This window comes from Malaclemys terrapin, chromosome 3, assembly GCF_027887155.1.
Source record: "Malaclemys terrapin pileata isolate rMalTer1 chromosome 3, rMalTer1.hap1, whole genome shotgun sequence".
NCBI lineage: Eukaryota > Metazoa > Chordata > Testudines > Emydidae > Malaclemys > Malaclemys terrapin.
The window spans coordinates 34,765,471-34,790,894 of record NC_071507.1 but is presented as its reverse complement, the minus strand read 5'-3'; the positions used below and the strand labels follow the sequence as shown (position 1 = coordinate 34,790,894).

The window sequence follows — 25,424 nt, the reverse complement described above, 5'->3', positions numbered from 1 at the left end:
ACAGTTCTCTGGAAATCTGTATCATTGTTTCGTGCAGGAGTTAAAACCGATTGCCAGTGTGAGTTTCAGAAAGTTTAATAGGATAATTACTGGCCTTACCAACATTTAGCAGGAGGTTTGTGAAATATTACATTAATAGCTAGCCACTTGAATAGACTAATTAACCCTCCCCCAACCAACACTCTCACCCCCAAAGAGATTGTTGCTGAGTACTTCAGATTATATCACTTTAAAGTTTTAAAAATATATGTAAGGCTCAAACTATATGGTTTGCATACTAAAGAAGTTGTTTACGAACAGTTCATCTTTGTGCAAAGTTCGCCCTGTAATCCTGCTGAGGTCAGTGTCTGCATGGATTAGCTGCCATGTAAATACCAAAAGTTACAACTGTCTGCATTTTTACAGTTTTTACTTCTCCCAAGTTTTGCATTCATGAATCAGCCTTCGTAGAACCATTTTCTTTTTTTCTTTTCTTTTTGTCTTCTGTTGAACTTTCCAACAAATACCGGTGGGTGTAGCTCTGTGGATGAATTTTCATGTTGGTAAATGTATATATCCTGTAATTAAACAAGTCATGAGGTGTTGTTTTTCATGAGTGACACTCCTACAAATCAGCTTTCCATAACATGTATAACAATTAAGAATAGTGCCTTTTATTATGTATGTAGGTTGTTAAACATAGTAGGTGAACTTTACTTTGTGTTTTCTTATATTAATGACAGCATCCCATTGATGGTGCTAGAGTTAAGGTTGTATTAGCTGTTCAGTTTAAACCCTTTATTTTTCATGGGTTACCACAGTGCATATAAAATTACCTTGAAACTAAAATTTACTCACAGGCTCTTAATCTAGAAAAAAAATATTTGTAAATGTTAATAAAACACAATTGAAGCCTTTATCTGTGAGCATAGGAAACCATAATGTTGATCTCTTTATGCACCTGTAGCTGAAAATGGCCAACTTCTGAAATATAAATACACCTCTACCTCGGTATAACGCTGTCCTCAGGAGCCAAAAAATCTTACCGCATTATAGGTGAAACCGCATTATATTGAACTTGCTTTGATCCACCGGAGTGCGCAGCCCCGCCCCCCCCGGAGCGCTGCTTTACCGCATTATATCCAAATTCGTGTTATATCAGGTCGTGTTATATCGAGGTAGAGGTATATTTGTACTCCATATGTAATGATCCTTCACCACAGCCTGTAGTCAGGCTTTGAAGCCAGGATCTCATTGCCAAAGCAAAGACCTCTACCTCTTGAACTACAGAACTAACTCCATTACCTGGTAGCAGTAGAAGGCTCTTATCTTCTATGCAGACCAGCCACTAGAGGGAGCTGTCACCCACATTTTTCAAGTGGATTACATGTAGAATTCTGTCTTTTGTTCTTGAGGCCACTACCAAATCATGTCACCTTTAAGTCTTGATAGTGCATTCCTTGTGCACCCACAACTCCATTTGACTTGTTTAGTAGTGTGGGGATTACAAGAAATGCAAAAGAAGTTCCTTATTTCATGTAATAGTTGTTCAAGTTTCTTTGCAGTGACTGTTTCTAAAATAAACAAAATAATAGTTTTCTGTCTGATCATAAAGTTAGGTGCTATCAACAGAGTCTGAAACATTTTTTATGTTATGTTATAGATCAATGACCAGGTTCTTCTTAATTTTGCCAGAGATCCTCCGTTATGAAAGTGTCCCATGGAATTTAATAGAAATGATAGCCTTTGTAGAACTTCTGAACCAGAGAATTCTCTCTCTGCTACAGAATACCATCGGATGGTTTAAAAACAAACTCTTCTCTCTCCCCACAACCCTAGAAAAGATCTCATTCTCTATTAAATTCTATAGGTTTTTGGAGTAGTTTCTTCAGAACCCTATTACATCTCTGAGTACTGCTGCTTTCATCCCAATTAAATGATATAGAGCTATTTGAGGGCTAGAAAAGATTTTCAGTTTAAGAGCATACATATCCTTCCCAAGTTCAGATCACATGGTTGTGTAAAAACAAACTTAGGCATGTGAACTATGCTATTGAAATCAGAATGGAAGGAGAAATATTAAAACCTTTGCTCCAGTGATTCCATATAAGTAAACATTTTGTTAGGAAACAACATTCTTATGGGTCAACATAAATATGAGTTAATCCATTTGTATGTAATACCATGTACATTAGCCTGTGGAAAGGCTTTCCATAAAAAGACCCAAAAGGTTTCACTGAGAGCAGAGGGAGCTTGCAAAAATCTGTCTATATCAATGTTCCCTGCAAAGTTGTTATTTCTAACTTAGAAAGCATTCTTCTCAATGGAAACTTGACATGGGGCTATAATAAGAACCTGCTTGAAGCGAGGACTCATATTTGTTCCCTACTAAAGACACCTTTGGGAGCAGAGTGGGGAGAATTTTGAGGCATTTGTTTGTTTTATAAAAAGAAGCATTGTGTATAGCAACCTGCAACAACACTCCTCCATCGCACAGTCTACACACCATGAATTTGCAGAGTTTTTGCGTTGTCCAAAATGGTACAAAAATACAGGATCATGCTAGCACTTTAACGGTTTTAAATGCAATCATCCATCTCATGGTTACCTGTGCCAGGGGATTTTACTCTATATTCTGTTGCAGTTGCCAAACTGGAATATTTATTTCTTGGAAACTTTATTTAAAAGGCTACATAAGGTTAGGGTAGTAAAGGAAATGATAGAAACGAAAGGTGTAGGCTCAAATCAAACTCCCAGGTCCAAAAACCGCCAAACTTTTGAGAAATCTGTATCTGAATGTGGTGGCTCAACACAAGCATAAAGTGGGGACTGTGTTACTCAGGGAGTTCAAAGGTGGTCTGCGTGTGTAAACAGGGACAGATTGTGGTGAGCACTTACTCTAGTGAGTAGTCCTATAGAAACCAATGGGACTATTTGACTAGATCAGGGGTCGGCAACGTTCGGCACGCGGCTCGCCAGGGTAAGCACCCTGGCCGGCCGGACCAGTTTTATTTACCTGCTGACGTGGCAGGTTCGGCCGATCGCGGCCCCCACTGGCCGCGGTTCGTTGTCCCGGGCCAATGGGGGCGGCAAGAAGTAGCGTGGGCGAGTGATGTGCTGGCCGCGGCCTCTCGCCGCTCCCATTGGCCCGGGACGGCGAACAGCGGCCAGTGGGGGCCGCAATCGGCCGAACCTGCCACGTCAGCAGGTAAATAAAACTGCTCACCCTGGCGAGCCGCGTGCCAACGTTGCCGACCCCTGGACTAGATGCTTGGCAAGATGAGTAAGGAGTCACAATATGGCCTTTTGTGGGTATTCCATTCTGCCCACATCATTAACAACAGGCCTGGATGCAGAAACGACTGACTCACTAAGGCCACACCTCTCCTAATGTTTTGGCTTACTTCTTACGTAGGCTCGTAAAACAATTAGCTACGTTGCTCTTTCACACACTAGGCCTATTAAGCTTGAATTGCTTCCTGAGCTCATGTATAAGTGACTATACAAAGTAGGGTGACCAGATGTCCCGTTTTTAAAGGGACAGTTCCTTTTGGGGGGATTTTTTCTTATACAGGCGCCTATTACCCCCCACCCCCTGTCCCATTTTTTCACAGTTGCTGTCTGGTCACCCTAATACAAAGCAGACTCTAAAAAAGAGACCTAGAATTTGGGTTACCAGTCATGTTTGTTCTCCACATTTCTCTTTTTTATCTGTGTTGAGTATGGCTTATTTTCCATTACTTTCATGATTTGTAATCTTCAAAGAATGGAGAGGCTGTGAAAGATTGTTTGAGAATTGTGAATCCATAAAGGCAAGTTAGTAATGAGAAGAGGATGAACAAGTCTGAGACTTCAGACCTAAGAGTGTTTTGGGCTTAGAACTTCCATTGACTTCACTACGAGTTCCATTCATTGAACACTTTCAGGAACTGCCCCTACTAGCTGCACAAAAGATTTTTATGGCAAACTCTTATATATGGGGATTGTAGTGCTGCTGACATGAAAGACCCTTAGTGTCTCACTGGGATTTTTGCCAATCAACCTATGCTCAAATGGATTAGGAAGCAAAAAAAAAAAAACCAAAGATCTGAAGTTTATTTTTTTTAAAGAAAAATATGGAGAAAACATTTAATTCTAATAAGAGCATTGGTGGCCTATAAACAGGGTTGGCTTTAGGCATGGGTGACCTAAGCAGCTGTACCAAGTGCAGTCAAATTCAATGGCATGGCTGGATTCATAGATTCCAAGGAAGAAGGGATCACTGTAATCCTCTAATCTGAATTTCTGTATAACACAGGCCATAGAACTTCCCCAAAATAATTCCTGTTTTAACTAGAAAAGCATCCAGGCTTGATTTAAAAATTATCAGTGAAGGAGAATCCACCACCACCATTGGTAAATGTTCCCAATGGTTAATTACCCTCACTGTTAAAAATTTACACCTTATTTCTAGTCTGAATTTGTCTAGCTTCAGCTTCCAGTCATTGGATCATTAATTTATACCTTTGTTGGCTAGATTTTAAGAGTTTATTATCAAATATTTGTTCCCCTTGTAGATACTAGTCATCCCTTAACCTTGTCTTTGTTAAACTAAATAGATTGAGCTTCTTGAGTCTATCACTATAAGTAGGCTTGGAAGGATTAAATTTTTATTGGTAAATGTCAATTTCATGTTACATTCACAAACCAAGGACAAATATTTCCATTAATAATAATAGAAATGTACATGTAGCTGAAGTAAGAAAAATGCTGCTTGAGGACTTATTAGCATTTAAGGAAATTGACATGTTGACAATTTGTGTTTTAACAGTTACAAAGCTTTAACTTTTGGAATCTCAATGTCTGTTGTCATTAAATAATTGTTGTTTGATGCTCTCCCCCCATGGTGTTTCCCACAACTATGAAATTTTAAATTGATACAAATAAGAAAAAATGCTTAGAAATAAACATCGTTATGTTCCATTAAAAATCTAATTCTGCCAAGCATAGCTATAAGGCGTGTTTTCCAACCCTTTAATTATTCTTGTGGCTCTTTTCTTAACCATCTCCAGTTTATCAATATCCTTCTTGAATTGTGGATGCCAGAATTGCATGTGGTATTCCAGCAGCAATTGTATGGATGATGAGCTAGCTCTCTGCCTTCTCCGCCTCATACTTGGGCTTACATTCTCCATCCAACTGCGGGATTAGTGACCAAAAGCATAGGATTTTCAGGATTTTCCACCCCCCAGGCCCATGATATGCTTGGAGATAGACCCTGTCTAGCCAGGAGGTAACATTTTAACCTGCTGCCAACAAAACTATTGTTTGAAGCCTGTGAAGAAACCAGATTTTACTTCTAGGAAAAAAATAGGGAACCCTAATTTTAATTCAGTTCCCTCTCCTTGTTTGATTAAAACAAGAAAACTGAAGAAGAGTCAAAAAAGCTAATGAGGGGGAAGAGGAAGGGGGAGTCTTTTAAAGCAACAATAACAACAAGGAGTCTGGTGGCACCTTAAAGACTAACAGATTTATTTGGGCATAAGCTTTTGTGAGTAAAAACCTCATTTCTTTGGATGTTAGTCTTTAAGGTGCCACTAGACTCCTTGTTGTTTTTGTAGACTAACACGGCTACCCCCTGATACTTAAAGCAACAATGTTGTTGACTACACTACAAATTCAACTCCTACTCAACTGGAGCAATGGCTGCTTAGCACGTTTCAGGATCAGGCCCCAAATGCAAAGTGTGAGCGATTTAAAAAATATAATTTCAGTAACATTATTGGTTAGGTGTAAACGAATATTACTCTATGCTTTTCTTAACTCTCCTTGTTCTGCCTAGTTATTAGAACACATGAGGCCCTTTATGAAGAAGGCTGCTGTGGGTGAACTAAGTTACTATGGGCTATATTGCTTATTTTTCTCTCAGTGTACATGCACAAGTTCCATGATTAACTGAAGCTATTTATAAGTATATAGAGAATATACCTCCATCTATTTTACACTTAGGCACAATGGAGTGGCGTTAACATACAACAGTTGGTCAGTTCATCCCTGGTGTAACTACATTGACTTCCCTAGTCTACCCTGATTGACAACAGGGCAACATAATTGAAATCAACAAAGTTGCAGTTGAGGGCAGAGTCTGGCCCTGCATCATGGTCATAACTGAAAATCTCTGTGTCCCATTGTGCTTATCTCATGTTCAGATCATATTGGAACAGGGTTTGTTTTTTCTACGTAATATAATTAATGTACTGAATTTAGGCTAACGATGGCTTTTAGGTGATGGGAGTGGTGGAAAAGCCTGACAAGCTAAATAGTATTGAAGGAATTGTAAATGTGGAAGGATTTTCTTTTCTTTAAATGTGACTTAGGACATAAGATTATGGGGCCTGAGATGAAATCTAGATTCCAGCTGCTAAAAAGAAGAGCAAAGTAGTTGATTCATTTGACTAAAGGCATAATTGGTCATGTTTTTCTCTGGTGTCTTGACCTTAGTAGAGTTCACTTGGTATGTAATGGAAAAAAACCCCATTTTGATAGCAAAATACAGGAAATGCCTTCAATTATGGCTGATTACAGTAGCAGCTTTTCTTCTGTTATTTTTGTTAGAATGGGGGAGAGGGAGTAGAGTTTTTTTCTGATTGCCTGAAACAACATAGAATAATGTTGCTTTAGAGCCCACTTTTCTGTGTCTAAACAATGGTATTAAATCTATGGCTAGTCTCTGAAAATGTATATATTAATGGTGTTAGGTGTTTTTCCACTTATATAGTTAAGCATTATAATTTTGACATATCTCAACTTCAAAAGCTAGATAATTTGTCTGAGGCTTATCTTATAATAATCCACTCATGTTAATCAAAGCAAATGAAGACTTTTTTTTCTTTTTAAATTTGATTTGGGGCGGGTGGCTTTATCCTGCAAAAGTGGGAAATCTTCCATTGACTTGAATGGGAGTAGGATCAAGCCATTGGTGATGGAAAATCTACATAAAGAGGGGAGCACTGAAATTGACTATATATATACAATGCTGTCAAATACATACAATAAAGATAGTGTGAAAATAAAGGAAAATATTTTTCTCTAATCTTTTCAATAGATAAAAAACTTTTTGGATGGAAGTGTCATAGGTTAAGAGGACACCATCCAATCAATCTGTCTCAGTTCCCTATCTGCAATGCAGGTACTATAGAAGTAGAAAGCACTCAGTGGAATGGATATTTATGTTTGTGGGGGGGGGGTTCTTTTCTCCTCTGCCCAATGAGATCCTGACTGTAAAAACACTAAGAATGTTTGTACTTCTGTTATCTCGAAAAATTGCTTATGAAATCCAGTCACTGCTTTCCTTTCTGTTTTAATTTTTCATCATTACTGTTCCATTGCAAAATAATGGTGGGTTTGGCATTTTACCCATATATACATTAAAAGCACCACAAAACAAGTGTGAGTTATTTCGTAAGTCAAAGTAACCTATTGGATTGATCTGAATGTAATCCTTAAAGATAATATGTCTATGGATAAATTTCATGTCTAGGGACATGTTGACATTTTTAGGCATTCCACTATCAAGACTTGATCTGATTTGAATTTCCTAGATTCATACCATCCTTTCAGCATCTTTCATCAGGTGTTTTTATCAAATAATGGTTAAGTGTTATTTTGATTTAAAAAATTAGGAGTGCACGAAGCAGGCAGTTTTAATTAATACTTGGCTGTATCTATGCTAAAGAGCCACATAAATTGGAGGAGTGTAGATTGCATTCCCTAGATGTCAGGTGGGCGCTAGCCTTCTACATTAAAAGGACCAAGCCATTCCGCAAGTCAACACAATTGTTCGTCACAGTGGAAGAACAGCAGGATGAAAGGTCATCCAGTGTCCGCTCAAAGAATTTCTTCTTGGATCCACTGCCTGCATTCACTCCTGCTATGATGAGGCAAAGGTGCCAAATCCGGCGATTGTAACTGCCCACTCAACCAGGGCGCAAGCCTCTTCGGCAGGTTTCCTGGCCCAAATGCCTATCCAGGATTCTGTAGGGTGGCCACCTGGTAGTCTATCCAGACATTCACGTCCCATTGTACACTTATCCAGCAGGCCCAGGACGATCCTGGCTTCAGTAGAGCAGTGCTGCAAGCTGTTAGACTGCGAATTCTGAGCCCACCTCCGAGGATACTGCTTGTGAGTCACCTAGAATGGAATCGACATGAGCAAGCACTCTAAGAAAAAAAAATGGTTACCTACCTTTTTGTAATTGTTGTTCTTCGAGATGTGTTACTCATGTTCATTCCATTACCCATCTTCCTACCCCTCTGTTGGAGTTGCCGGCAAGAAGGAACTGAGAGTGCATAGGGTCGGCAGCGCCTAATATATCAGTGCATGAGCGTGGCACTCACGGGGGTGCTACAGCCAACCCTGTGGATACGCCTAATGCAAAAATCTCCCAATGACACAGCTAGAATGGAGTTGACATGAGCAACACATCTCGAAGAACAACAGTTATGAAAAGTAGGTAACCGTTTTGTCCCCAATTCCCCTTGCTAGTCTTTGAGACCATTTATTTATAGGAAGAGGAGATCTCAAGCCTGTCAGATCACCAACAGCAAGAGGACAGGCTGGGGTCATCAGCATGACCAGGATCACAAGCTCACAAAGAAAACCACTCAACCCCTCTCTAAGACCCCCTGTCAACTGAGACCTTTATCTTATGCACAGGCCTCTGTCAGGGCTTGCAGCTCCTCTGTGTTCGGGTCTGCAGCAGCCTACCAGCTCGGGAGCAAACAGGAGACGTCTGGCTCCTCCGGCGGTTGCATCCCTGCTGAGTTCTCCAGCCGGCCTTTTGTACTTCCGGGCCCTCCCACTGATTTCCGGTGGGAGGGTTGAGCATGGCATGGCTCCGCTCACTAGGGTTCAATGAGGGACTCTTCCCCCTCCGGGTCTGTGGGTCGCCAATCCGCCCCACTACACACACACACACACCCTCAAGTCCAGCTCCCGATCTTCGGGGCTGGTCTCTTGATTCCCTCCTAAGCGGGAGAAGAAATCAATGTTGTTCGTTCTCCTTACCTGCCCGATGCCTGACAGTAAAGGTGTACTTCTGGAGGGTAAGGTATCAGCGCATCAGCCTGGCGTTAGAGTTCCTTATGGTGTTCAGCCACTGCAGGGGTGCATGGTCAGTGATCAGGATGAAGGGGGCCCCCAGAAGATAGTATCTGAGCGCATCGATCGCCCACTTTACGGTGAGGGCTCCTTTTCGATGACCGAGTATTTGCACTCGCGAGGAAAAAGCTTGCGGCTGAGGTAGAGGATGGAATGTTCTTCTCCATCCACCTCCTGGGAGAGGATGGCCCCTAGGGGCCATGAGGGGGGCCACGAGGGATGCAAATTGGGGCACAAAGCACCGATAGTATCCAGCCAGGCCTAAGAACTGTCCTACCTGGCACTTTGTTGTCAGGGCCGGGCACGCTTGCAGTGCCTGGACCTTTCCTATGAGGGGGTGGACGAGGCCCCAGCCAAAGGTATAGCCCAGGTACGCAGTTTCTTGCCAGACGATTCAACATTTTTTGGGGTTGGCTGTGAGCCAAGCCCCTCACAGGGTCCAGAGGACAGCGACCACCTGATTTTAATGTTCCTCCCACTGGTGGCTGTAGACCATGACATCATTAAGGTAGACCGCGGCGTACTCAGTGTGGGGGTCCAGGAGGTTGTCCATCAGGCGCTGGAAGGTTGCCGGGGCTCCATGGAGGCCCAAGGGCATCTGAGTGAAGTGGTGGAGCACTCTCGGCATAGCGAACTTGGTCTTCTCTTTGGAGCTCGGGGTCCAAGGGGATCTGCCAGTAGCCTTTTGTGAGGTCAAGGGTCGTGATGTATTTGGCAGTCCCCAGATGATCGAGGAATTCATTGATCCTGAGCATCGGGTACACGTTGAACTTTGATATCGTATTCACTCTTCGGAAATCTATGCAGAATCGGAGGGTCCCATCGGGCTTCGGAACCAACAAGATGGGACTGTGCCATTCGCTCTGTGATCATTCCATGACTCCTAGCTCCATCACCACTTGGACTTCCCCTTTCAACAACTTCACATGTCTGTCACAGGAGCGGGCGAGTGGTTTCCCAAATCACCTCCCCGGGTTCGTCTTAATGGTGTGCTGGACGATGCTCGTCTGGCTGGGGAGGGTGGTGAAAGTTGTACGAAAGGTAGCCAGCAGGCACCGAGCCTGTTCCTGTTGTTCTGGGAAGAGGGTGTCCCCCAGTTGAGGTTCCTCGGTCTTGGCCATATCCAGGACCTGGGGACCTAAGGCTGGCTCGGGTGGGCGAGGAGTAACTAGCAACCCATCCCATGCATGCCAAGGCTTCAGAAGGTTACATGGTAAATCTGCTTCTTTCTTCTTCGGTCTGGTTGGTGGACTTCATACGTGACCGGCCCCACTCGCTGGACCAAGTCAGAAGGACCCTGCCATTGGTCAAGCAGTTTTGACTCTTCGGAGGGGAGAAGGAGGAGTACTCGGTCGCTGGGCTTGAAGGTTCGGTCTCAGGCCCCCTGGCTATAACACCACTCCTGGGTCCCTTGTGCCGCCTGGAGATTCAGATGCCCCATCACACATTAGTTATCTGAATGTTATGGGGGACAATGAATATGCTTGAAGAACTGAGGTTTCAGATAATTATGCCAATAGTGTTAATAGATTTGGGAAGACAGAATCCTCTTTCAGATTATGACATTTCAGACAACTGAGGTTCTGGTGATCAAGGGATAACGTTTGGCTAACGTTTAGATGCAGCACCAAATAAAATGACAGAAAATTATGAGTTTGTATCAGGTACCAGACAGGCTCATTAAGCCTTAATTCAGGAAAGCATCCATATTCTGGTAAGCATGTAAGCATATGCTTAAATGAATCTGGGCCTAAATTCCATAGATGTGGAAGAATCAGGTTTGTTGACTAAGAAAAATAATTTCAGCTTGCTACCTAGTTCAGATTGTTAATTGCTGTGTGATAATGGGATAAAGAACTCTTATGCTTCCAAACGCAAACTCTAGCAGTTTAGAATTGTTCCATTGCCTCGTCATGGCTTGGAAGGGGATGTTTCCTTCCCTTCCACCTCCTGTGACTCCCTCCCTGAACATCATGACCATTCAAGCTTTGCAGTGGAGGCCAGGTTTTCCCATAGAAGAAAACAATGTCAATGAATATTATCTCAGGTACACTGTTCAAGGGGTTTATTATAAACAAGAGTGGCAAAATAGAAGTTAAAAATTATGAAAGACCTCAGGATTCTTTTATATAGCCTGCTTTTCTGAGCAGTTCAGAACAATTAAAGAGTAAATATATACAGTGCTGCTCCCTTTTTTTACATTACTGCCAGCATTTTACTCTAGCTTGGACATTCTTTACACACTTACAATAAGTTATAATCCTTTATTTAACTCCCAACTTTGCATTTAATTCAAAAATCAAAAAACAAAACAAACAAACAAACAAAAAACAACTGATCCTTGCCTCCAATGCACTGATTAGCCTCTAAAATAAATGCATCTCTGGGCTCCTGGAATCTTTTTAATCCAGTGCCACCCACACTGAAAATTATATGCTTTTTGGTTTTGTTCTTTATTTTGAAGTTAGAGTAGAAACAGCTGCTGTAGATATATATTCTTGTAAAATGATTGTTTGCTTAAACCAGTACGTGACCGTGTTTCTTAGCTACTTGATTTTGTTGTTCAAATTTAGATTTATATACAGGAGCTCATGTTTACCCTGATTCAAAGACTATAGTATGTGGTATTTGGCAGACATTCTGATGTTACTGGTAGAAACCCATTTTGGTTATTTAAATGCATCTGCTTTGCCTTGTGGAAATATAATTATCTGTGTTAGCTAAATAAATATGTGTGAGACATTCTGGTGGCTATACAAATGAGGTACTTATAACACTGGCTACTGGCTAATGTCAGGTTATAATAATCCAATCCTGCATGATAATCTCAACTCTTACTAGAACTGAGGGTACTCAGCACCTTTGCAGAACTAGGCCCAATATGAGTGGGCACTGTACAGATTCTCATCCCCTCCATTGGTGGCCTACAGTCCGCATGGCGTCTGTCCATGCACCTCTGTTCTGACCTGCACCAGCCTTGCTATTATAGGCCTGGATCTCTCTCGAACAGATCCTTCAATCATGCTAGCTTGCATGGTTATTTGTCATGCTGGCAAGTGTTCACAAATCAAAGCCAAGGCCCAAATTATTCTATTTAATGCTTCCTGAAAAAAGAAATGTTGAAAAAGAGCATATTTTCGGTAGTCAATTGCTGAAGTCAACTGAACTGTGTCTGTACAGTAGATTTTGGCACACTAACCAGGAAAAAGAGAGCTTAATATATTTCTACTGCATTCAGGTGACTTGGGCATTTTCCTGGCATGACTGGTTGGGCTGTTTGCAATCCTCTCATGTTGTGGGGTCTCATGTTGCCAGACACAGATGACTTTTCTTAGTCCCCGAGAATAGAATGCAAAAGGAGAAAGAAGAAATCTAATAGACTGTTGTCACTGAGCTACCCCATACTATATCATTTGGGAGGTTCGGATTTAGAGGAAGACAGCTGGCATTAATACTGGGAAACAAAAGACAGAATGAGTCGTTTTGTGTAGACAGTTACTCTAAGTTGCAGAGATTGATGGCTATTTACTCACTATCCAAATTAACAAAATAGTTGGCTGTTTCTTGGAGCAGTTCTGGGGAAACACAGGCCTTAGCACTGTCAAAACTGCTACCCCCTTTCTATGCCTATTTTTTAAAAAAAACAATCCAGCCAGATGCAGAATATCTCCAACTCCCACTGAAGTTGAAGGGAGTTGAGGAAGCTCAGTATTTTTAAAAGAGCTTCCTTAAACTCTGTTCTAAGTATAATTAAAACTATACTCAAATAAAATAGTTCTTTTCAGCATCCTCTGTTATTGAGTTTGAACACGTTTAGTGAACACAGACAGTAGAATAATATTACAGTAACAATTTTCATGGCTGCACAATCAGAAGTTATTGCTCTAATTGTATATTGCACAGCAGAGGGTACTGCATATTTAAACAGAAGTGTTTTTTGGAGCAGTGTAGTTAGGAGAGAGAGAATTTGGTTCTGTACGCAATTTATATGGTAAATCTGTACAAATTAGTCCATTGGCTTGGTTGGGACCACTTTACATTGTCACACAAGAGACCTTGGATAAGAAGTGATGTGGGCCACATCTCCCACACCTCAAGCAGGACTTGGGTTATCACAAAAGTGGGGGAAGCCACAGTATATACAGCTCTTCTGCAGCCATAATTCGTTGCATATCAGCTTTTCTGTCTCCAAGGAACATATGCAAAGAGCACCACGTGTTCACTCAAGTAATGTACAAATGTGGTGGTAGTGTGAAATAGGTATAAAGTAATAAGAGGGAAGAAATTAGACTGGGGTGACATGACGGATAACAGAGCCTTGCAGTTGTCCTGCTAACTCTCACACACACACACACACACACACACACACACATTTTTCATACACTTAAGGGAAACATTCCTAAAGAAAATACTATCCTCAGCTAATCAAAACAAAGAAGAATATACTATACTACTTTTCTAAGGAATGAAAAAACGTGGCACTTTTTCTAGTGGGGTGGTCTCTCTTTTGAATTCTTGTCCTCCTGGGATGCTCTTTACTTGCTTTCACTTTCTTCATTGACCGCAGTGTGGTGCAAAGATATGCTTCCTGACCATTCTTTTCTGTTATACTCACTTTGTTTCTTCATCTTTTCTATGTGTGACAGGGTGAAGTGCCTTAGCCTACCAGCTCTCTTACCATATGTCCGTTTAGTCATTTGATTTTTTTCCCCAGGGTTGCATAACTATTTGTTTTTTAAAATGTGGTAACTGTAAATTAATCAAATATTCCTCAATGGTTTCAGGTACAGAAGGTGTTGCAGCCTTGATAGATTTTCATTTGACTATTCTAGCTATGAATTTTGGCATTTTGTTAACCTCAACTTCCTACATGTTTGGCTATAGGAATTGTGCTGCTATTGTTTTAAAGTCTCTTTCAAATTTCTCCTAATTTAGTTTAACTCCAGTATATTTTTTGCTTATGTTAAGAATAATTTTAAAGTCCATTAACATATGGGTTCTCAACTGGCAGTTAAGGGTTGCAAACCCTCCAGCTGTCTTTTTGACTAGACGAAGGGGTCCCAGAACTTCTTTCTGTGAGGGTCAAGTGAGAGGAAGATCTGGGTGACCTGGAAAACTGGAGTAATAGAAATGGGAGGAAATTTAATAGTGCAACATGCAAGGTCATGTACTTAAGAACTAACAACAAGAGTTTTTTCTGTAAGCTGAGGACTTATCAGTTGGAAGCAACAGTGGAGGAGAAAGACTTGGGTGTATTGGTTGATCACAGGATGACTACGAGACACCAGTGTGATGCGGCCATGAAAAACGGCTAATGCAATCCTGGGATGCATCAGGCAATGTATTTCCAGCAGAGACAGGGAAGTGTTAGTACCATTATACAAGGCACTGGTGAGACCTCATCTGGAAAATTGTGTGCAATTATGATCTCCCATGTTTAAGAAAGATTCATTCAAACTGGCACAGGTGCAGAGAAGGGCTACTAGGATGATCAGAGGAATGGAAAACCCACCTTATGAGAGGAGACTCGAAGAGCTTGGCTTGTTTAGCTTAACCAAAAGAGGGCTGAGGGGAGATATGATTCCTTTCTATAAATACATCAGAGGGACAAATACCAGGGAAGGGGAGGAGTTATTTAAGTTAAGCGCTAATGTTAACAAAAGAACAAATGGATATAAACTGGCCACCAATAAGATTAGGCTTGAAATTAGACAAAAGTTTCTAAAAGCCAAAGGAGTGAAGTCTGGAACAGCCTTCCAAGAGGAATAATGGGGGGCAAAAAATCTAACTTGAACTTGATAAACTTATGGAAGGGATGGTATGAGGAGACTGCCTACAATGGCATGCAACTGGTCTGCGACTGCTAGTAGCAAATATCTCTAATGACCGGTGATGGGACACTAGATGGGGAGGGCTCTGAGTTACCACAGGGAATTCTTTCCTAGGTGTTTGGCCTCTGACTCTTCCCCACATTCTCAGGTCTAACTGATCGTCATATTTGGGATCAGGGAGGAATTTTCCCCCAGCTCAGAATGGCAGAAATCCTGTGGGTTTTTCACATTCCTTTGCAACACAGGGCACGCATCACTGGCATAGTGCAACTGCTGGATTCTCTGTAACTTGAAGTTTTTAAATCATGATTGGAGGACTTCAGTAACTCAGCCAGAGGTTCTGGGTCTATTACAGGAGTGGATGGGCAAAGTTTTGTGGCATGCAATGTGCAGGAGATTAGACTAGATGATCATGATGGCACCCTCTGGCCTGAAAGTCGATGAGGGTCACAGTTTGGAAAAGGTTCAGAATGTAGCGTGTGTAGGATTTCAGATGATGCCCAAAGGTGTGGCTTCTGCTGTAATGCGAGTAGTGAACCTGGAAGCCTAAGGACCTGTACTGACAGTAAGCACGAGTGGAAAGGCCTAAGTATAGCTTGACATAAATAAATGACAGACAACAGACCTCAAGTCACAAGTGTGAAGTATAAATAAGTGCAGTAAGATGAAGTAAGAAACAACAAATATGAATTACTGATATTTTAGGTATTTTTAATGAATATATATCACAAGTCACAAGCATTAACTGCAGTAATGCCATAGCAACTGTTATTGTAAATGATAACAAGTATGAAGTAAATGATGGATTAACCTATAGGAATTGGGGCCCCCAACATAAGAAGAAAAGGTAAATAAAAGGTAAAGAAAAAAAGAAAATGTATATGCATTATGAATATGCATAGGCTAAAATGGGCACTATCGTCACACGGTATAAGAGAGAGTGGCACCTAGAACATAACTGGGAAGATCAGGATGACTAGATAGTGGAAACTAGGATGTCACACACTCTCCTGTTTATGGATTTCCCCACAAGGGACCATGAGTATACAAGTTTTTTTTTTGTTTGTTTGTTTTTTGTTTTTTACTGTCCTTTATATGATTATAATAGGTGTTGAATTCTTGGCTAACTACAGATTTTTTTATTCATCATGTGCATCTCAGGGATCATCCATTTAATGATAACTCACATACTTTAGCTTTTCTAGAGGTGAACCCTAATCAAGTAAATATTAACTGTTTAAATTAAGAAGGCTACAAGAATCACTGCATTAATATGGCTACAAGAATCACTGCATTAATATGTGATGATCATTTGCAGGTAGGTTTAAACTTGTGTGATGTAAATGTGATGTATTCAGAATTTTCCTGTCTATTAATTATCTTAGAGTCTCTATCCAACTTGCCCATTACAAATGTCTATCTACCCATAAGCAAATAAAACCAATGATTGCACCACTCTGCCTCTCCAGCACATGGCAGCCTGGTGCTGTTGTGTTTTATTGCTCTCTAGGATTTTTTTAGATTAGAAGATCCTTGGGGTGGTAATTATGTATTCATCTATTTTCTATTCATTGTCAAGCATGCTGCTGGCTTTTACGAAAGGTTAAACAGTAGATGCTAGCAGCTGCCAGTGTGTCCTCTGCCTGCACTGGGAAATCCCCAGTTCCAAGGTCAGAGTATTAAGCTAAAAGTTAAGAAGAATAGTTAGCTTCTGGGATCAGTCTTATCACTACAAATTCCAGAGTTTCCAGTTTTCTGAGCTGTCACTTGAATTTAATCAATCCTCTATCATAATTAGCCACATTATGACCTTCTTTCTCTTCTTAACTTCTGTTTTGATACTAGCTGGAATTGGTTCCCAGATTGTGTCAAATGTAATCATGCTATGATTGTTTGACCCTAACAGCTCAACTTTCTAATTCAGCTTTTACTATTCCATAGGTTGTGGGGATTTCCAAATTTGGAAGATTAAAAAACATCTACAATTATAAGCTTGTTTCTGAACCTCCACCTAGAAGGTTTAATTTCCTGGCAGCACTGCTTTGGTGCTGTAGTTGACCCCTTTATTAGCTCAGCTAGCTTAGCCTGGAACGTAAATGGTTTCACAACTCTCGTCAGAGTGTTAGCACACAGTAGAAATTTCCCAGTCTTCAAGAGTCCAGTCTTCTCTTTGTTAGGCCTACTAAATGATGTCACAGTGTTGTCTGAACACACGCCCTTGTGTGTGTAGCATTCGTGAGTCAGATGGAAGCAGTGTCTCATGGAGGGCTTGTGTGGTTTTTGGAGTTAACTCTCTTGTTTTATTTATCCCCTCCCATTGGCAGGGTAAGATTGAGCTAGTTAGTATCTGTCTCCTATCTATGACAATGAGAGATTTTGTAATTGGGGCTTACCCAGGATGGTGAGCAGAAATGGTTGACCTACTAGGTTGAAAGGGTTGGTGTGTGGGGGGGGATTTTTTGTTTTGTTGTTGTTGTTTGTTCCTAGAGGTGGAGCTTTTTTTCCAGTGTAATTCTGGAATGCACTCAGGAGGGTGCTTACATTGGTATTGGGACAGTACCACTTTGTGGCCTGCCCTGGAGGACCTTATGTGGGTGGTCAGCTGGGGCTCTTTACAGTTGCCAACAGAGTGCAGCAATGCTGCCTGAACTGAGAAGAATTGGTATGAAGGGATTAGCTCACGTGATCCCTGTAGTTGTGGGTGGAGGGACACAAGGAGGGGCAGACTGTTTCATAAAGTGTAGACCAGATTCATGAAGTTAAAAATCTTGATTCTTGTGACTTTGCCTTTAATTATTTCTTGGATGGCTGAGTTGTCAGTGGATGAGGATGCATGGTTCATGCTGAAGGAAGGTTGGGGTGATTTGACTAGGAATGAGGTCCTCAGTTAGCAAATGTAACCTTTGGGTGGGCTACAGTTCACTTCATTGCCCTTCTCCAGTACCTAAACCCCCCCCAACTCCCATAGAAAAGTAGCTGGAGACCCAGAATTGAGTTTTTAAGGATTTTCAGCAAGGATTGCACAGGGTCAACCTCCCCACATTCAAGTCCCAACAGGAACAAAAGGAATGAATTTAATTTATAACTTTATAAAATCTTATGAAACAATAAATAATACAATAGAACCTCAGGTGCCACAAGTACTCCTGTTCTTTTTTCAGTGTTATAAATACCTCAGCAATATAGGTTTTTTGTAACTTTGAAATGTTCGTAACTCTGAACACAACATTCTGGTTGCTCTTTCAAAAGTTTACAACTGAATATTGACTTAATACAGCTTTGAAGCTTTACTGTGCAGAAGAAAAATGCTGCTTTCCCTTTATTTTTTTAGTAGTTTATGTTTAACACAGTACTGTGTTTGCTTTTTTTGGGTGGGGGGGGGTGTCTCTACTCTTGCCTGATTGTGTACTTCCAGTTCCAAATGAGGTGTGTGGTTGACTGGTCAGTTCATAACTCTGAGGTTTTACTGTAATAATTTAATTTTAGAACATAACATGGCTATTTTATAATCCTCATACATTATCTTCACAGTAAGACATAAATACAGAAAACTAATTAAAACTAAACAGGTCAGTCAAAAGCAACATCTTCTCTCCATTTGCTTGTAGGAATCTTCAGCTGGAATCCATGCAGATTCTTCCTCTTCTGAAATCACTGCTAGCCAGTCAGCTAACTGATTAACCAACTACTCGGTTAAATATACAGAATTTTTTAAAAACCATTATGAGAAAATACAGAACTGAGAATAGCAAAATATAAATGATTTTTTTCTCATTATCACATTTAAAGAGAAGTTCGTGAATCAAACTAATTGAGACAATTTAACTGAAACAATTTGGCTAAAATCAAACAACATTCAAAGTATTCAATTAAAATAGAAGAAATGATTTTTCCCTCCCAATTTCCCCTTTCTATAATTAACATTGGCCATGCTTCCCTATTGGAGGGTTAACAATGTCATTAACCTGCTGCAAGATGCTTCAGAGTTAGGGAAAACAGCCTCCTTTCTGCTCCTTTCTCCCAACTCACACAGGGCACATGGCCTTTTGTAAAGCAGTTGCTCTGACCGCTTGCCCTCATGGAGTCTGATCCCAGCAACAGGGAACCTATTGGAGCATATCCAAAACTACCAAACCCAATTCCAGAAACTTCTGGATGGGGAGTGGTAAATCTGCCTAGCAACAATGACCCAGACACAACTCACTCCTACCCCCACCCCTTATAGGTCTCTTAAAGAGATACCTCCCTATTAGGCATATATGTATACAAGTATTGCTGAAATGTGGCTGAATGATACTACTAAGTCTGTTTTAGCATAGTTGGCTCCAGCTGGTACAGTGTGAACATAGAGTGGGATTTTGTTCCCTTCCTTGCCTTAGGAAAAACTGCTATTTTTCATTTCTTTCTTTCTTTTTCTTTCTTTTTGTCTGTATTTGTTGGCTTGTGTTTTTAATGTATGGCAGAGGTGTTCAGAGCCCAGACAGACACTTCTTTAAGTTTTGTATACATTGTTTCTTTACTTGTTTGCTTTTTCATTCGAGTGTTTTTCTACCCCTCTTGGTCCAACTTAAGGCAAGTGACAGGTAAACTAATGGTGCACAGTATCCACTGTATTAAATCATGAGATAATCATCAACAGTATTTTTAGAAAATGTATAAATACTATGCAAGACAGGAAAGGTGGATATCCCTTTCTCAACATGTTTTTGACCCCTCCCAATCTAGTAACTGAGAGTTGGGTATTTTTGACATAAACACATTCATGCTAAGAATGATTAGAAACCAGCTGCTAGGATGTGTTGTGCTGCTCTTTAACAATGAATGTGTTATATTCCTGTGAGATTATTTCTGAACAGTTTTTTATGCAAAGAAAATAATGGGGTATTGCAAGGCTGGGAGCTTATCCTCCTGAGTCTTATCTCTCATTGGAATCAGAACTTTGAACTAAAATTCTAGTATAGGATCCCAATCCCATATTTTTAAGTGACTGTTCATGCACATTATGTTAGGATGTCTTCTTCCTGGATGTATTTGACAACTCTTGCTTATAACTCCAGCTCTGAGGATTCTGTTGTTGGCAGTACTGTGCCCCTCTTAAAATCACAGATTGCAGGACTGAAAAATACGCCAATTTTAGAATCTGCTAAGTGTTACATTTAGCACAATGAACAGAGTGGCTTTAAGAGACGCTCTTTGAGTGCTGGAACAATAAAACTGTCCTTATTTGACTCAAAAGTCCTTCATATTGTAGTGTGTTCTGTGTGCACGTTCAGCCTAAAAGAATATATAAACATTGCCTTAATGTGTGGAAGATGGATTATTGAACATTGCTCTCTAATTTAAGTATATTGGATATATATTATTTATAATTGGTATTTTGAGTTAAATCCATGCCGCAGATTATTATTATTAGAATAGGCTTATTGCTGAAGGTTCCCAAGGCACGCCCTGGAGCAGGGGTGGGCAAGCTTTTTGACACCACCAATCTCAGATCTCGCTAGCCTTTGGCAATGGTAACTTCCTACCAGTTTTTGAGGCCAGATCCCCAACATGCTCTGACTCTTTGCACCACTCCAGCAGCACAAAGGAAAAGCAAAGCCTGCCTAGCCTGCCTCTGGAGGAATCCTCCAGTGTAGACAGAACCTCTGAGTGGGGTCAAGCTGGAGTAATAGTTTGGTGTCTTTCTTCTCGCATGGCAAAGGGCTATGTCTGGAGCAACACGGTGAACCCTGATTGCTAGAATGGCTACTTCTATTTTTCTTAGCCTCTGTTTACATTAAGGGATTTGTGCTGATGTAATTACCTTAAGATGACCAGATGGGGGGCGGGGGGTGCCCAGCAAAAAAAAAAAAAAAAAAACCGCTGGCGGATATTGGAACAAACATCGAAATATCGGGACATCTGGTCACCCTAGATTACATCAGTTAGGTTACACACCAGTGCAGACTCCTAATATAGACAGGCTGCAGTGGTGCAAAGCACGGTTTATTGTAACTCAGTAACATGCCCAGGTAAGCATGACTGGGGTAAGCCTCGTTTTGCACTGATACAGCAGATCTACATTAGAGTTTGGCACCAGTATAACTTCATTGTTAGACTTTGTCCACTGTGAATCTCTTTTGTGCAGACAGAGCTTTAGGTGTGATGGAATCTAAAGTGGCCTCTGGCCAGGCCTAGGTTTGGGAATTATAAAGGGGGAAGTCTTTTCACACTCATCTTTGATACTGTGCTGAGTATGGCTGGGTTGGGCTTGAGGCTTGTGCTTTTATGCAGCTGACAAAAGTTTAAGGGCCTAATCCTACAAAGTGCTTGCTACCGTCAGTTTTCTTGTTACACCAGAATCACCCCTTGAAACTCTACATACACATAGCGAACAGCTGATTCTGTTTGGTTTTGCTGTGCACTTATCTGTTTGTGCTTTCCTATAGTTTGTGGGTCAGCTGGGGGCCATGTACTTAAAATTTTTGCAGTGTGTGGCCTGTTTGAGAAAAAGGGTTAAATATTGAATCTTATACCTTTTTATTATCCCAGAGACCTGAAATTGGACAATATTCTTCTGGATGCAGAGGGTCATTGCAAGCTGGCGGATTTTGGAATGTGTAAAGAAGGGATTCTGAACGGAGTAACAACCACTACATTTTGCGGAACACCAGACTACATAGCTCCTGAGGTATTTTTTATACCAGACTTCACATACAAATATTGCCAGTAATCATAATTAACCGTGGTACACATGGATAACTGTATCTGTTGTATGTGCAAGGTGAAAAAAAGATTCTGTCATCTGCACTACTTGAATAATCCTGTTGAAATCTGTGGATCTCTACAAGGAGTAACCTACTCAGCATCAGTAGTTCGCAAAATCTGGACCTTTGAGTGTAAGGGAGGGGCAATGTCTGTGATTCTGTACTTGATAGCTATTGAAACCTTGCTTTTAAAAGTTTCCTGTACTGTATTTGATGGCATTCTCTAGTAAATTGTTTAGCTTTGCTGGTAGCTGGTTGTCTGTCATTCTTTCTTTAGTGGGTAATAGTGTATTAGGTTTTCCCACTGAATATTTGCCCATTCCATGTTACCTTTCCTTTAAATTGAGTAGTCATTCCATATGTCAAAATACCCATGTCATACACTCCTTGCTGCAACTACCAAAAGACTCGAGCAGTTAAACATGCTCAACTTTTGCTCTTTTATCATCTAGTCTTTTGTCTTGTTCTGTACTAGAAGGTGAAGAACAAAAATGTCAAATTGAAGCTAAAGTGACCAGTTTGTTATTGCATGATGTTGTCATTTAACATTTTCCTCTAACACATGTTCCTGGCATATTGCATTATTCTTCTTCTTGTCCACATTTATGACCCTACTGCTGCTTTGAAGGTGTTTCTAAATCTTTCAGATGCTAGATGTAATCGGATGCTCCCTCCCAGCAATGACCTGTACCCAGGCCTAAAAACAGGGATGTGTTCACCTGTGTAATAAGACTTACATAGATGTGATCTGACACAATGTAACATACTGTAGGTATCATATTGTGTTAGACCTGTATGGGAGTATCATTGTTTCTCTGCTCTGAGGTACTGCTGAGTGACATATAATATCAGAGGGGTAGCCGTGTTAGTCTGAATCTGTAAAAAGCAACAGAGGGTCCTGTGGCACCTTCCACCCCGGTCACACCACACGATCCATCATCTACAGCCAAGCACTGAGGTACAATCGCATCTGCTCCAACCCCTCAGACAGAGACCAACACCTACAAGATCTTCACCAAGCATTCTCAAAACTACGATACCCACACAAGGAAATAAAGAAACAAATCAACAGAGCCAGACATGTACCCAGAAGCCTCCTGCTACAAGACAGGCCCAGAAGAGAAACCAACAGAACTCCACTGGCCATCACCTACAGTCCTCAGCTTAAACCTCTCCAACGCATCATCAGTGATCTACAACCCATCCTGGACAATGATCCCTCACTTTCACAGACCTTGGGAGGCAGGCCAGTCCTCGCCCACAGACAACCTGCCAACCTTAAGCATATTCTCACCAGCAACCACGCACCGCACCATAACAACTCTAACTCAGGAACCAACCCATGCAACAAACCTCGATGCCAACTCTGCCCACATATCTACACCAGCAACACCATCACTGGACCTAACCAGATCAGCTACAACATCACCGGCTCATTCACCTGCACGTCCACCAATGTTATATATGCCATCATATGCCAGCAATGCCCCTCTGCTATGTACATTGGCCAAACTGGACAGTCACTGCGCAAGAGGATAAATGGACACAAGTCAGATATCAGGAATGGCAATATACAAAAACCTGTAGGAGAACACTTCAACCTCCCTGGCCACACAATAGCAGATGTAAAGGTTGCCATCTTACAGCAAAAAAACTTCAGGACCAGACTCCAAAGAGAAACTGCTGAGCTCCAGTTCATTTGCAAATTTGACACCATCAGATTAGGATTAAACAAAGACTGTGAATGGCTATCCAACTACAGAAACAGTTTCTCCTCCCTTGGTGTTCACACCTCAACTGCTAGCAGAGCACCTCACCCTCCCTGATTGAACTAACCTCGTTATCTCCACACTGATATATACCTGCCTCTGGAGATTTCCATTACTTGCATCTGAAGAAGTGAGGTTCTTACCCACGAAAGCTTATGCTCCCAGTACTTCTGTTAGTCTCAAAGGTGCCACAGGACCCTCTGTTGCTTTTGACATATAATAGACTCCCCTGTTCGTCCAAATGGAATGGGAAATATGCAAATTTATGCATGGATGGATTTGGACATAACTTACATTCACATAGTGGGTGATATTTGGATAAAAAAGATGACATAGCACTATGCTATTTGTAGATTACCTAGATTTTAATACCAGGGATACATTTTCAAAGGTCAGTGCCTAAGCTGAGTCAGCACCATTTACATGGATTCCCTTTACAAGTACAGGCATTGGTATGTGCAAAACAAGTTCTGTACAGATTTGCCCATTCAAGTTTAGCCACCAATCCTTGAAAATTTTGTCCTGTATGTAACCCCCCTTTCTTCCCTGGGTTATTCGGAACAGGCAACACTCACCTTTGTGCCTGGGTGCCTGATGTTGTTGACATTAAAGGAGACTGAGTATCCCAGTGGTGATGTTGGATAGGTGGGAATCCTTTATCCACCCCTCTGCTGCAGTCCCTTTATACTAAAGAATTTACAATTGGCAGTGCCTCCACCTGGTTGGCCCCTGTACACACTCAATGGCATGCCTTGGGAACCTCCAGGAATAAACCCCTTCAAATAGTAATAATAACAATAACAACAATAATAATAATAATTAATAAATAAATCTGTGGCATGGGTCTAACTCAAAAATACCAATTATATATAATATACGTCCACTATACTTAATTTAGAGTTAACACACCTTTACTTAACAAGTTAAAGAAACAGGGTATAACAGTCTAAGATTACACTGGTCTACAATTTTTGAGATGTCGTCTGCTTCAGAGATAAAATGTGCTATTTATTATGTATTTTGATGTGCTGAATTCAAATATGACAATTAAAACAACTGATTGGCTACTGTTTCTAAGATATTTAAGTTTTTACATTTTATGTCTATGTATATTGTGTAGATAGTAGAGTTTTAATCATAAATTGTAAACCTAGGTCTTTTCATGTGTTTATGGTTGCTTTACATGATAATATTGCACCTGTCCTGTTTATGTAACACTTTAAAAATCAGCAAAAAGGTTATATAAATAAAATGTATTATGAAACAAAAGGCAAAAAACTATTATGTACATAGTTTAGTCCTATTCAGTGTCTACTCGGCGCTTCTTGGCTTATCTCTTGTATTCATTAAATGGAGCATCTCTTGTCACTGTCCAGCAATAGTCTGCAAGCATTGATGGGCTCCATTTGCCCTGATAGCGTTTCTCCATTGTTGCAATGTCCTGGTGAAATCGCTCGCCGTGCTCGTCGCTCACTGCTCCGCAGTTCGGTGGAAAAAAATCTAGATGAGAGTGCAAAAAATGTATCTTTAGTGACATGTTGCAACCAAGGCTTTTGTATGCCTTGAGGAGGTTTTCCACCAACAACCTGTAGTTGTCTGCCTTGTTGATTCCGAGAAAATTTATTGCCACTAACGGGAAGGCTTTCCATGCCGTCTTTTCCTTGCCATGCAGTGCATGGTCAAATGCATCATCTCGAAGAAGTTCACGAATCTGAGGACCAACAAAGACACCTTCCTTTATCTTAGCTTCACTTAACCTTGGAAATTTTCCACGGAGGTACCAGAAAGCTGCTTGTGTTTTGTCAATGGCCTTGACAAAGTTCTTCATCAGACCCAGCTTGATGTGTAAGGGTGGTAACAAAATCTTCCTTGATTCAACAAGTGGTGGATGCTGAACACTTTTCCTCCCAGGCTCCAATGACTGTCGGAGTGGCCAATCTTTCTTGATGTAGTGGGAATC

General features: G+C 40.9%; 1 protein-coding gene across 3 annotated transcripts in view; it reads left to right on the top strand.

Annotated features, from left to right (window-relative positions):
• The window catches only part of PRKCE (protein kinase C epsilon), a 503,064-nt gene that overhangs the window by 431,846 nt on the left and 45,794 nt on the right, over nucleotides 1-25,424 (top strand). For all 3 annotated transcript variants that reach the window (XM_054023148.1, XM_054023147.1, XM_054023146.1), the window contains one exon: nucleotides 21,481-21,619. In XM_054023148.1, coding sequence (XP_053879123.1) covers nucleotides 21,481-21,619 — 139 coding nt within the window. The remainder of the gene's footprint in view (nucleotides 1-21,480; nucleotides 21,620-25,424) is intronic.